This window comes from Staurois parvus, unplaced genomic scaffold (genome assembly GCF_062004578.1).
Source record: "Staurois parvus isolate SC_StPar_1 unplaced genomic scaffold, SC_StPar_1.0 ptg000092l, whole genome shotgun sequence".
In the NCBI taxonomy this organism is placed as follows: Eukaryota; Metazoa; Chordata; class Amphibia; order Anura; family Ranidae; genus Staurois; species Staurois parvus.
In genome coordinates this window covers 3,555,965-3,570,017 of record NW_028317888.1, presented here as the reverse complement: position 1 = coordinate 3,570,017, position 14,053 = coordinate 3,555,965, and the positions used below count along the sequence as shown (strand labels likewise).

The 14,053-nt window shown below is 45.5% G+C and overlaps 2 protein-coding genes across 2 annotated transcripts in view; one reads left to right on the top strand and one right to left on the bottom strand.

Moving 5' to 3' along the window:
- The window catches only part of LOC149468140 (uncharacterized), a 212,024-nt gene that overhangs the window by 8,508 nt on the left and 189,463 nt on the right, over positions 1-14,053 (top strand). The gene's annotated exons all lie outside the window — the stretch shown is intronic.
- On the bottom strand, positions 11,332-13,737 carry LOC149468147 (uncharacterized). The gene has a single exon (XM_089670622.1). It carries the CDS (start codon positions 13,699-13,701, stop codon positions 12,700-12,702), a length of 1,002 nt encoding a protein of 333 aa, XP_089526748.1. The 5' UTR covers positions 13,702-13,737; the 3' UTR covers positions 11,332-12,699.

Here is a 14,053-nt window from a genome sequence, read left to right as displayed (position 1 = left end):
GCTCGGGCAAGTTGAAAGATGTCTTCTCTCCTAAACACAGTCCCCTTATCATGTCCATATGAATCTTATCATTAGACCCATCTCTAGGAAAGGGACCACTGCTTTTCATATCCAGGGGCCATTCTGCAATACTGTCTGTGAAAGGAACCACATAGTAATCGTCCCACGGTGATACTCTGATCACATATTCTTTACAAGTTAGCCTAGACCATTCCGGATTCTCTTTCTTTTTCTCAGCAATATCACTTAACACTTTATGCGGAAGCCTTGGAATTTTTGGCAGAGATCCCTTACTTTGGATCTTTCCCATAGTGGAAGCAAAACAGCTGTTAGACAAAGCAATAAATGATTACAATATCAGTACTTATTCCCTGAAGTGGAGAGGTTGTCATGTCAGCAAAGCCTTCTCCACAGTTCAGGAGTTTAACACCTAAAAGTACAAATCCTTGTAATAAACCTGTTCTGAAGAAACACAAATACTACATAGCAGTTCCATAACACACAGCAAATAGGCACTTCTACTTCTAAAATGGCAGAAATAACCGAGGACTCCTGTGAATTCACAATACATCTGCCGAGGCAATTTTTCCCCAGAGGCTTCCAAAACCTCTGAATTTCCTTTGAGGACCCACCTCAAGGACTCTCCGTGAGATCCAACAATCTCACATGGAAACTTTGGCTGCTGTCCCGGGGTCTTTAAAGGGGATTTGATCCGGCAAAACTAAGACAAAATAGCTCAGCTTACCTGACCAGCCTCGCCTTTAATCCCGACTTCTGACACCAGATTGCAAGGATTCAACCTATGTCTGTAGCCCTTTAAATGTCTTCGGTAATTTCTGCCCTCTGATCTCAGGAGGAATAAAACTCCGGACACCAAAGTGTGCAAACTAAATCTCTGAACGTTTAATGCGTGCGAGCAGGTTTTACAAATGCAGAATGACCAACGATATATTGTAATGACCAATGATATATTGTAATGACCAATGATATATTGTAATGACCAACGATATATTGTAATGACCAATGATATATTGTAATGACCAATGAAATATTGTAATGACCAACGAAATATTGTAATGACCAACGAAATATTGTAATGACCAATGAAATATTGTAATGACCAATGAAATATTGTAATGACCAATGAAATATTGTAATGACCAATGAAATATTGTAATGACCAATGATATATTGTAATGACCGATGATGTATTGTAATGACCGACGATGTATTGTAATGACCGACGATGTATTGTAATGACCGACGATGTATTGTAATGACCAATAAAATATTTTAATGACCAACGATACATTGTAATGACCAACAAAATATTGTAATGACCAACGATACATTATAATGACCAACGATATATTGTAATGACCAATAAAATATTTTAATGACCAACGATACATTGTAATGACCAACGAAATATTGTAATGACCAACGATATATTGCAATCTTATCAAGAAATATAATGACCACAAATGACTGAAGACCACCATATAAGGCAGTTCCATCTACAGAATGGGAACTGAATTCATGAAACAAACAGTTGTTACAAGTGACATATAAACACCAAACTAACTTGTTCCCACATCTACAATGGAGGCATTAAACACAATGGATGCCAGTTAATAAGACATTTTTCCTTACAGGGGGAATTGTACCGTCCTGACATTTGGGGGTATTTGTACCATCCTGACATTTGGAGGGATCTGTCCTGTCCTGACATTTGGGGGATATCTGTACTGTCCTGACATTTGGGGGTATTTGTACTGTCCTGACATTTGGGGGATATCTGTCCTGTCCTGACATTTGGGGGATATCTGTACTGTCCTGACATTTGGGGGATATCTGTACTGTCCTGACATTTGGGGGATATCTGTACTGTCCTGACATTTGGGGGGATATCTGTACCGTCCTGACATTTGGGGGATATCTGTCCCGTCCTGACATTTGGGGTATTTGTACCGTCCTGACATTTGGAGGGATCTGTCCTGACATTTGGGGGTATTTGTACCGTCCTGACATTTGGGGGGATTTGAACCAATCAGCTCCTGTCTAGTAATCCTCTTTGTCTTTGTATTTTAGTCCATGGCCGGGAGATGAGGAAAACCTCCGAGGATTGTCTCACTTTGTCTCCAGACTGGAAAGTAGAAGATGAGGACATCACACAGTATAGTCCAGGAGAAAACCCGGCTCCCTCCAATGTCCATCCGGCACCACCCAGTGTAGATGGACCATCGGATTCCTCGTATCCTGAGGAACCTCAGACTGCGCGGGTCCAGGTCAGCGTTACAACAGGGAAAAAGTTCTCCTGTCTGGAGTGCGGGAAATGTTTCCATCATGAATACCGTCTTAATATGCATATAAGATCTCACACAGGAGAGAAGCCATATTCCTGTCCTGAGTGTGGGAAATGTTTTTCAGTGAAGTCCAGTCTTTACAGACATCAGAGATCTCACACAGGGGAGAAGCCATATTCCTATTCTGAGTGCGGAAAATGTTTTCCAGAGAAGTCCAGTCTGCACAAACATCAGAAATCTCTCAAGGGGGAGAAGCCATTTTCCTGTCCTGAGTGCGGGAAATGTTTTTCAGTGAAGTCTCATCTTTCCAGGCATCAGACATGTCACACAGGGGAGAAGCCGTATTCTTGTCCTGAGTGTGGGAAATGTTTTTCACAAAAGTCCAGTCTGCACAAACATCAGAGATCTCACACAGGGGAGAAGCCGTATTCTTGTCCTGAGTGTGGGAAATGTTTTTCACAGAAGTCCAGTCTGCACAAACATCAGATGTCTCACACGGGGGAGAAGCCATTTTCCTGTCCTGAGTGCGGGAAATGTTTTTCACTGAAGTCCCATCTTTCGAGGCATCAGACATCTCACATGGGGGAGAAGCCGTATTCTTGTTCTGAGTGCGGGAAATGTTTTTCATTGAAGTCCTATCTTTACAGACACCAGAAATTTCACACAGGAGAGAAGCCGTATTCCTGTTCTGAGTGCGGGAAATGTTTTTCAGAGAAGTCCAGTCTGCACAAGCATCAGAGATCTCACACGGGGGAAAAACCATATTCTTGTCCTGATTGCGGGAAATGTTTTTCACAGAAGTCCAGTGTGCACAAACATCAGAGATCTCATACGGGGGAGAAGCCGTATTCTTGTCCTGAGTGTGGGAAATGTTTTTCACAGATGTCTCATCTTCACAAACATCAGAGATCTCACACAGGGGAGAAGCCGTATTCTTGTCCTGAGTGCAGGAAATTTTTTTCAGAGAAGTCAAGTCTTTACAGCCATCAGAGATCTCACACAGGGGAGAAGCCGTATTCCTGTCTTGAGTGCGGGAATTGTTTTTCACAAAAGTCCAGTCTTCACACACATCAGAGACTGCACACGGGGGAGAAGCCGTATTCCTGTCCTGAGTGCGGGAAATGTTTTTCACAGAAGTCCTATCTTTACACACATCAGAGATTGCACACAGGGAAAACGTCACTTTTCTGTTCTGAGTGCTGGAAATGTTTTGTAAATCAGGCAGATCTTGTCAAGCATCAAAGATCTCACAAAAGGGAAAAGCTGTATTCCCGTCCAGAGTGTGGGAAAAGTTTTTCAGAAAAGTCCAATCTTTACAAACATCAGAGATCTCACATGGGGGAGAAGCCACTTTCCTGTCCTGAGTGAGGGAAATGTTCCTCACTGAAGTCCTGTCTTCCTGTACATCAGGGGTCCCACACAACCCTGGAGGTGTATTAGTGCCTTGAGTGCGGGAAATGTCTTCTAGATGAATGTTGCTGGACATCCCAGCTCTCATGTGGGGAAGAAGCACACCCTGATATACACCTCAGATATACTCCATGGCTGATCTTCATCATGGAAGGAACAGTCCATAAGGAGATGAGAGGCCCCCAAAGACATGGATGAAGTGTGGGACCAGGTTGGCTATTGATATCAGCAGAAGAATAAAAATGGAGTCCTGCCCTGTGATTGGCTGAGTACATTTTGTGGTGGGAGATTTCACAAACACTTGGAGGTCTATGGAGAACAATGTTGGATGGATGTGACCGGCATTCTCCAGCAGGGAGGAGTTTTGGGTGTATTTTATTTCTTATGATCATTGGCTCCATCTAGTGGCCATAACATCATATTGGGCTAATTTTACTGATGGAGATATTTCAGAAAAATCACCTCATTGTGGCCACTAGATGGAGCTGGAGATCATAGGAAATCACTGTGTTACTTAACATACAGCAGGATGTTGTCACAGCTGGAGGAATGATTGTCTCATTGGTCCAATGAATGTTCTATAAATACAGCCCTTGGTTTCCTTCATCAGACACGCCCCCATACTAATCGCTGAGGTCACACTCCCGCACTCTGAGGTCACGCTCCCGCACCCTGAGGTCACGCTCCCGCACCCTGAGGTCACACTCCCGCACTCTGAGGTCACACTCCCGCACCCTGAGGTCACACTCCCGCACCCTGAGGTCACACTCCCGCACTCTGAGGTCACACTCCCGCACTCTGATGTCATACTCCCACACCCTGAGGTCACACTCTGAGGTCATACTCCCGCACCCTGAGGTCATACTCCCGCACCCTGAGGTCATACTCCCGCACCCTGAGGTCATACTCCCGCACTCTGAGGTCATACTCCCGCACCCTGAGGTCACACTCTGAGGTCACACTCCCGCACCCTGAGGTCACACTCTGAGATCACACTCCCGTACCCTGAGGTCACACTCCCGCACTCTGAGACAGATAAAACTTTATTTTGGTGGTATTTATTCAACGCTGGAATTTTTATTTTTTGCTATATAAATTAAAATGTCCAAAAATTTGGAAAATAAAATGTTTTTCTTATAAAATTTTGCAAATAAATAATCTTTCTTCATAAATTGGCCAAAATGTATTCAGATATCTTTTTAGTAAAAAAAAAACAAATTAGTTTATAACCAAAAATTATAATTTTTCAAAAAAAATTTTTACATTTTTATTTTTTTTTTATATTATTATTTATGGGTTTTTTTACACCCATAAAGGCTGTAACAGCAATAATTTCACCTTCTCTCTGGCTGCATTCTTGCAGCCATTGAGAAATACTGTGAGAGCTGTGATTGGTCACAGCTTGTCACATGGTACAAGTCTGTTGGGAATAGCCCTGTACCATGTGACCTCGGTGATCATTCACAGATTTCACTAGTTGTAAACAATGATATCAGGAAGTGACATCTTGCTTACTATTGTTCATGTGATCACTTGTCTTCAGTTCACTGATCTTCCTAGTGAATGGCTGTGCAGGGAGGGGGATGTCAGGACAAGTCTGATGATTGGAGGAGAGCAGACTGAGCTCCCAGCAGTTAGAGAACTGACCACGCTGAGCTCTCATGCCTAGTGTGGTCAGTTTTAATAGGAAATCAGAGGGACTGTCAGGATCACCGGGGATCAAATATAAATAGGAGCTAATAGACGTCCCTGACTGTAAGCCCAGCACCCTATGATGATGTGCATTACACGAAACGTGTCAGAGGGGATATAGTTTCTGGACGTCTGACCACCAAGGGCTCTATTTATAGAACGTCTGACCATCACTCAGCTGGTCCAGTCTGGGGACAGATCACGCAGGCACAGGGAGAACATGCAAACTTCAGGCAGGTATGGCAGTGGTTGGGATTCAAACCAACAACGCCAGTTCTTCTAGGAGGAAGTGCTAACAATTTATATGTTTCTATAAAGGTGATCCCTCCAAGCCCACATTAACCCTCTCACTGCCAGAGCTGTTTCTGCATTATTTTGCACACATGGGAAATGCAGATTTTAGGCCTGAAGATGAGATAAACCCCCAAACATCTATTAGCAGAGGCCCTGGAAAATAAAGTTTTGGTAATTTTCGGGGAATTCCGGATCATCATATACTAAGCAGGATTTGGATCCCGATGGAGAACTTTCACCCCAAGAAAAAATGAGGGTGAGGTCAGCAGAGGAGCCCATAGTAAAGGAGGAAACTCTGAAATGTTTTCTTCAGAAGGTCGGAGTTTACTGGACAAGTGAATGTAAAATACACCATCAACGCGTTTCATGGCTTCAAAGTGTGACTTCATCAGGACAGGTGTAAGAAGACGATATAAAAATAGGGAATGAAGTAACAGTCCAGTATATGGTATTATAAAGACCCGAGTCACATACAATTCATGGACAGGACTGAGATTTATAGCATTCAGGATTTGTATGATGTTAGACAAGGTGAAGAGATATATGGAGAGGATGTTCAATACATGGAGAAATCAATCTATTCTATCATAGAAGGGAATCAATAGATCAATCAATGACATCAACCAATCAATAAGATCCATTTCATGGGATAGATTTATCATTCTGTGCACTGGTTATGTTGGAGGATCAAACCGTGATCACTGGATATTGGAAACATTCCTATTGATCTGATGATTGCTGGCATGGATTCCTGATTGATTATTGCTGGGAATAAAGTCCAATAAACACGCAGATTTGATGGGATTATTGATAGAAAAATCTCTTCATATTCCATGGAATAAATATGTGTAGAATAGTTTGGATTTGATGGAATAAATCTCTATAAAAAGACTTTGTGGGGTTTGTTGGATCTTTTCTATAACTCTCTAGGTCTGGATTTCAGGAAGAAGAAACAATTCCTCCAATTTCTATTGGATGGTGAGGAGGGGAGAGATTTGGGTGAGTTTTGTACATACAGGAGGTAATAGAGAGAATCCGACTAGTAATTGATGAGAGGAGATTTCACCAGAGAGTTCCATTGGAGAGAATTCAGGGCTAAGGCCTGGAGGGTTCTGATTGGACCACCAGTACACGTGTTGTATTAATCCGGGGGTGTGCACTGCTGGGGCCTGGAGGGTTCTGATTGGACCATCAGTACATGTGTTATATTAATCTGGGGGTGTGCACTGCTGGGGCCTGGAGGGTTCTGATTGGACCACCAGTACACGTGTTGTAATAATCTGGGGTGTGCACTGCTGGGGCCTGGAGGGTTCTGATTGGACCACCAGTACATGTGTCGTATTAATCTGGGGGTGTGCACTGCTGGGGCCTGGAGGGTTCTGATTGGACCACCAGTAGACGTGTCATATAAATCTGGGGGTGTGCACTGCTGGGGTCTGCAGGGTTCTGATTGGCTGATTGGACCACCAGTACATGTGTCATATTAATCGGGGGTGTTTGTTTATCATTGTAATGATTCTGGAAAGATGCCCTCCAGATGTACACATGGGGGGTGTCCTGGGGGGGTTACAATGTAGAGGGCGGAGAGAGAATACTGTACAGTGTGTAATAATATATTTGGAAAGCTGCCCCTATATACAATGGTGTAAAATCTAGTTGCAGAGCGCCCCCTACATACAATGGTGTCATAGGGAGTCCTCTTCCTGATCCTGTTCTGCTGACACCCCAAATCTCAGGATTTTATATTACTTTCGGTAATAATTGTAAACAGGACAAATAGAGAGGCTGAATCTCCCTAAAGGAGGCCGAGGCAGCAATAAAAGCCAACAGGAGGTCTCATCCCTCTCCACTCTCCAGAAAATCAATGCCTTTAGTTCTTCTGTAAAACAACCCAGTGAAGGGATGGGGGGGGGAATATGTTTGTCTTTTCCAGAAGGTTGGATGCAGAATACTTTCATGTCCAGCATACTAAATGGGTCCAATACTGGGATCATCTGAGGAAATGTGTTCTGTATTCCTGGGAGGGAGGCACCTATGGGTTGGTGTTTGTAGAAAATGAACACAGTGAGGACAATGGCAAGTGCTGAATGGCAGAGGTGACTGCATGGAGTCTGTAGTGCCAGAAACCTACTCAAATGTATTCTGCTCCCATCCTCTCCATGGTCCTTCCCCACCCCATCCTTTCCCTCCCCAAACTCTCTAAGCTCAATTGCCTACAATTTCTCTAAGTTCCCTTCACTCTCCATCCTCTCTAGGCTTCTTCCCCTCCCCATCCTCTCTAGGCTCCTTCCCCTCCCCATCTTCTCTAGGCTCCTTCCCCTCCCCATCCTCTCTAGGCTTTTTCCCCTCCCCATCCTCTCTAGGCTTCTTCCCCTCCCCATCCTCTCTAGGCTCCTTCTCCTCCCCATCCTCTCTAGGCTTCTTCCCCTCCCCATCCTCTCTAGGCTCCTTCCCCTCCCCATCCTCTCTTGTCTCCTTCCCCTCCCCATCCTCTCTTGGCTCCTTCCCCTCCCCATCCTCTCTAGGTTTCTTCCACTCCTCATCCTCATTAGGCTCATTCCCCTCTCCATGCTGTCTAGGCTTCTTCCCCACTCCATCCTCTATAGGCTTCTCCTTCCCATCCTCTATAGGCTCCTCCTTCCCATCCTCTCTATGCTCCTTCTCACTATCCTCTTTAGGCTCCTTCCCATCCTCTCTAGGCTTCTTCCTTTCTAGGCTCCTTCCCCTACTGATCCTCTCTAGGCTCCGTCCTCTTTCCCATCCTCTCTAGGTTCCTTCCCCTCCCCATCCTCTCTAGGTTCCTTCCCCTCCCCATCCTCTCTAGGCTCCTTCCCCTCCCCATCCTCTCTAGGCTTCTTCTCCTCCTCATCCTCTCTAGGTTCCTTCCCCTCCCCATCCTCTCTAGGCTCCCATTCCCCCTAGGTTCCATTCCCTCCCAATCCTTTCTAGACTCCTTCCCCTCCCCATCCTCTCTAGGCTCCATTCCCTCCCAATCCTTTCTAGGTTCCTTCCTCTCCTCATCTTATCTAGACTCCTTCTCCTCCCCATCCTCTCTAACCTCCCTGGCGGTCTGATTATTTCAGATTTTTGGTGCTGAAAGCGGTACCATTATTTTGCATGGAAATATGTAGTTTTTTTATTGTAGAGGGTAATTTTTAGGAATAACTCACTGAAATCTGTCTGAACAAGAGTCTAGTAAACATCCCGGGGAGGATAAAACTTGAAACACGAAATCATAAATTATAATTTAATAAATACTCCTAAAAAATAATAATATAATAATAATAATAAATGTAATTCAATAATATAATCAAACCAAAAACACTGATATTGGAAATATAGCGCCAAGTTCGCACATCGCTGAGCAAAGTCGCAGAATCGTTTTCAGTGTCTGATGAGGAATTTCCCCCATGAATCATTATCACTCAATTCTGCAAGTGGTTCTGATTTACTATCGCTGTTCTCTAGCCGGTCTAAAGCCGCTTTTGACATAAAGGGACGCTTTTTGGACGCCATGGACGTTTCTGTTTCCAGGCAGAAAGAACAGTAAAAATGCAGGCAGGGCGCCGGACAAAGCACTCGGGACAAAATGTATGTGAAATGGTTTGTTACAGGAATGTTTTACTATGTAATATTTGTTTGCAAAAAAATGACATTTTTTTTAATTTGCCGCCGGTTCCGGCACCCGTACGTCCCGACGTCACAGTGACAGGAACACAGAAGCCGGCATCGGCAGGAGGAGATGGCCGGGGATGCTGAAGGGGACACATCGCGGGAGCGAAGGACAAGGTAAGCGCTGCAGCGACTCCCTGAACAACGCCGCATGGTAAGCCGCAGTGTAGCTCAGGGTTACCTCTCTTGATACTGAAATTTTACCCCGAGCTACACTCAGGAATACCGCTGGGGAGGCTAGGCTTCTTTCACTCCTCATCCTCGTTAGGCTCCTTCCCCTTCCCATCCTTTCTAGGCTTCTTCCCCTCCCCATCCTTTCTATGCTTCTTCCCCATCCTCTATACTTTCCTTCCCTTCCTTTTCCACCCTTCTCTCCAATTCTCCTTAGGTTTCTACCCCCCTCCCATCCTCTCTAGGCTCCTTCTCCTCCCATCCTCTCTAGGCTCCTTCCCCCCCCCATTCTCTATAGGCTCCTTCTCCTCCCCATCCTCTCTAGGCTCCTTCTCCTCCCCATCCTCTCTAGGCTCCTTCCCCTCCCCATCCTCTCTTGGCTCCATCCCTTCCCCATCCTCTCTAGGCTCCATCCCCTCCCCATCCTCTCTAAGCTCCCTTCCCTCTCTAGGCTTCTTCACCTCTCCATCCTTTCTAGGCTTCTTCACCTCCCCTTCCTCTCTAGGTTCCTCCTGCTCCCCACCCTCTCAAGGTTCCTACTGCTCTCTATCTTCTCTTGGCTCCTTCTGCTTCCCATCCAAGTGCTGTTTACTAATACATTGTCTTCCCGCTGCATAGTGGAAGTGTAGAGTTATGCCGTGTAGTCATCTGTGGATAATTAGGTCTGCAAAGAGGTCTAGTGTGTCCGGTGTGCTGTGGGCTGAAGATGCTCACATGACTCAGTGGATGAAACACGTTGACATCACAACATCATGACGCCCGCATCCCCGGCATCCAGGCCTCTCCACACAGCCTCACCACCTGGCCGCATTGCTCTGGACACACTAGACCTCTTTGCAGACCTCCTCATCCACAGATGATTACACGGCGTGCCTCTACACTTCCACTATGCAGTGGGAGGACAATGCATTAGCAAACGGCACTTGGATGGGTGAGCGGACTCTGTTTTTTGGACTACGGCACTAATACACTGCGGGAGTCCCCATTCATGGAAATTGCTTGGCTGAGCTCCACCTGTCTGATGTTCTTGTTCCTATCGCTGGCACACAGGGCTCTATCAGTCTCATATTTCTGCTCACCCACTGCCTACTGCACTATCTATCCTGTCATTATAACCCGCCATCCATATACTGGCAACACTGCTATTACCACAATTATCCGTGGATGACTACGTGGATTACCCCCTATGGGATCTATATGGGTCTGCCATGTATGTATATGACCTCACTGAGGATTGAGGGACTCTCCTGTGCTGAAAGTGAATGGTGACCGCTGCCTCCTTTGACTCTACAAGTGCCCCGTTCCGTCATCTCTTTACATCCATCTACTGGCTGTCTTTGTGCCAAGTGTGAGATAGCAGCGTGTGGCTTTATCTGATATCTCAGTGACTATCATCTACATATGAGGATACCTGAGGATTGCCCTCCATGACACCACAAGGGTCTATTATACATGTATGTGACCCCCATGAGGACTGATCGGGTCTGCCTCTACTATCAAGGAGCTTGATTCTGCCCGTCCCTTCATCACCTTCCATTGACTACAATGTTCACATTATCTATCCATTCTATTCTATTTCATGTTGTGTCAGTAATAAAAGTCACGGAGGGTTGGGAACCCTGCAAGGGGGGCAGAGATATGTGACTGCCTAGTCCAGCCTTTCTCAGCCAGGGTTCCTCCAAAGGGTTCTAGGGCTTCCTTGTCACTTCATTGGGCTGTATATGGAAGTGTCAGCGACCAGCCGTTTCTGGATACACAGCTTTGTCATCATTGCACACACACAGGATTTTGTTTTTCAATCAATACATTTTTATTATAATTTCACTTTCAACAGGATTGCAAAACAAAATCAGGAAATAGTAAAGGAAGAAATTGGATTGGTCAGGAAGATCCCTTGTCTGGAATGTGTGGGCGGAGTCATTATTATTGGTGTACATTACAATAACATTGCTGGGAGGTCTCTTCATTTCTCTGCTCCATACTTCCCGTCTTTATAGAAACGTCTCCTGACATTTGGGGGTCTATTCATAGAATGTGTAGAACCATTCACCTGGTGAAAGTGCATGTCCATTCCTTAGCAGATCCGGAGAGGTAAGTGTGCATGGATGGGGTGTAGGTCAGTCCTTCCCCTAGATGAAATCTCTCATACAGACACAATGGGACTCATGGGACTTTATAAAGAGGAACTCCAGAAAAACATCAATAAAGATCTTCCAATGCTTTCTTCCCAATCAGCGTAGAAATCATAAAACCCTCCCAGCAGGTGTACAAGGCCATGAAATCTCTCACAAAGTCCATCAATGGACAATTCCTGGACAACAATCACCGTGGGACAGAATTCTGAGCACCATAAGGAGGATCCAGCAGCGCCATCCATCTCCACGCGTTTCGTGGTGCAGTGCTCACTTCTTTAGGAGAAATGATTCCTGCTGATCAGAGTATACACCAATAATAAAACAAATGGCGGCAGGACCATCACTGGCTGGATGGAAAGTGGAGCAGGAAAGTGGCGTCAGGTAAGTCTTCCCAGGAGTTCAGTGCTGGGCCAGCTCCCTTGTTTATGGCAGCCGATGGACATGCTGGTGCTCGGGTCTATGATGCTTCCTGCCTACCATGGTAAGCCAGCCCCCCTCTGTGTTCTCACTGGATGCCCCCAGGTCTGCCCCTCCCCCATGTGTACGCAGATTACACAGAACACATTGGAAGATTTGATTGATGTGATTTTCTGGTGTTCCTCTTTATAAAGTCACATGACCATTCTGTCTGTATGAGAGATTGTATCTCCTGTCCATTCCTTCTCTGTGAATGGGGCTAAAACACCGATGTCATTAGGAGATTTGCTGAGCCGGGGGAATGTTTTCCATCATTACAGAGCATTTCACACTCCATTTATATTCTTCTCCTGATATCAATGGCCAACCCAGTCCCACACTTCATCTATGTCTTTGGGGGCCTCTGATCTCCTTATGGACTGTTTCTTCCATGATGAAGATCAGCCATGGAGTATATCTGAGGTGTATATCAGGGTGTGCTTCTTCCCCACATGAGAGCTGGGATGTCCAGCAACATTCATCTAGAAGACATTTCCCGCACTCAAGGCACTAATATACCTCCAGAGTTGTGTGGGACTCCTGATGTACAGGAAGACAGGACTTCAGTGAGGAACATTTCCCTCATACAGGACAGAAAAGTGGCTTCTCCCTGTGTGAGATCTCTGATGTCTGGAAAGATGAGACTTCACTGTAAAACATTTCCCGCACTCAGGACAGGAATACGGCTTCTCCCCCGTGTGAGATCTCTGATGTATAACAAGTCCTGATTTGTATACAAAACATTTACCACACTCAGAACAAGAAAGTGGCTTTTCCCCCGTGTGAGAGCTCTGATGTGCGTCAAGATGAGACTTCCGTGAAAAGCATTCCCCGCACTCAGGACATGAATAAGGTTTCTCTCCTGTGTGACATCTCTGATGTCTGTAAAGATTGGCATTTAGTGAAAAACATTTCCCGCACTCAGGACAGGAATACGGCTTGTCCCTTGTGTGAGATTTCTGATGCGTATAAAGATTGCACTTCTGTGAAAAACATTTTCCGCACTCAGAACAGCAATATGGCTTTTCACCCGTATGCAGTCTCTGATGTGTGTAAAGACTGGACCTTTCTGAAAAACATTTTCCACACTCAAGACAGGAATACGGCTTTTCCCCCGTGTGGGACCTTTCATGTCTGACAAGTTCAAATTTTTGTACAAAACATTTCCCGCACTCAGGACAGGAATATGGCTTCTCCCCCGTGTGACATCTTTTATGCACATTAAGATTGTATTTATAACGGAAACCCTTCCCGCACTCAGTACAGGAGAACCTCTTCTCTGTTGGAAGGCTGGCCGGGTCCCGCACAGTCTGAGGTTCCTCAGGATACGAGGAATCTGATGGTCCATCTACACTGGGTGGTGCCGGATGGACATTGGAAGGAGCCGGGTTTTCTCCTGGACTATACTGTGTGATGTCCTCATCTTCTACTTTCCAGTCTGGAGACAAAGTGAGACAATCCTCTGAGGTTTTCCTCATCTCCTGGCCATGGACTAAAATACAAACACAAAGAGGATTACGAGACAGGAGCTGATTGGTTCCCCCAAACCAGGACTCCGCCCACATCAGGTAGCTTGGTCACCGAGGAGCTTACAATTCCACCCTCAAGGGAACTAGGAAATGGCTCCTCTGATCTCCTACCAGGTCATTTCTTTATTCATGGACCTTAGTCAGAGAGTGAGGAAACAACCAGAACTGTCTTTTATAGGAGGGCAGTGATGAGGGGATTATAGGACGAGGGTCCCCACCCCCTCTATCACTCATCGCCATCTTCCCAACACAAGAAGTACTGCACTTCCTTATTTAGTCCATGATTTAGTCATGAAGAACAGCGGGGGTGAGCCCCACCAGAGGTCAGAGAGTGAGGATGGGGGGAGAACAACCAAGATGAAGACTGGACTGATCCTGAAGACCACCA

What these genes read in the sequence shown, in the direction of transcription:
- LOC149468147 (XM_089670622.1), bottom strand. Translation starts at nt 13,701, where the DNA reads ATGTGGGCGGAGTCCTGGTTTGGGGGAACCAATCAGCTCCTGTCTCGT.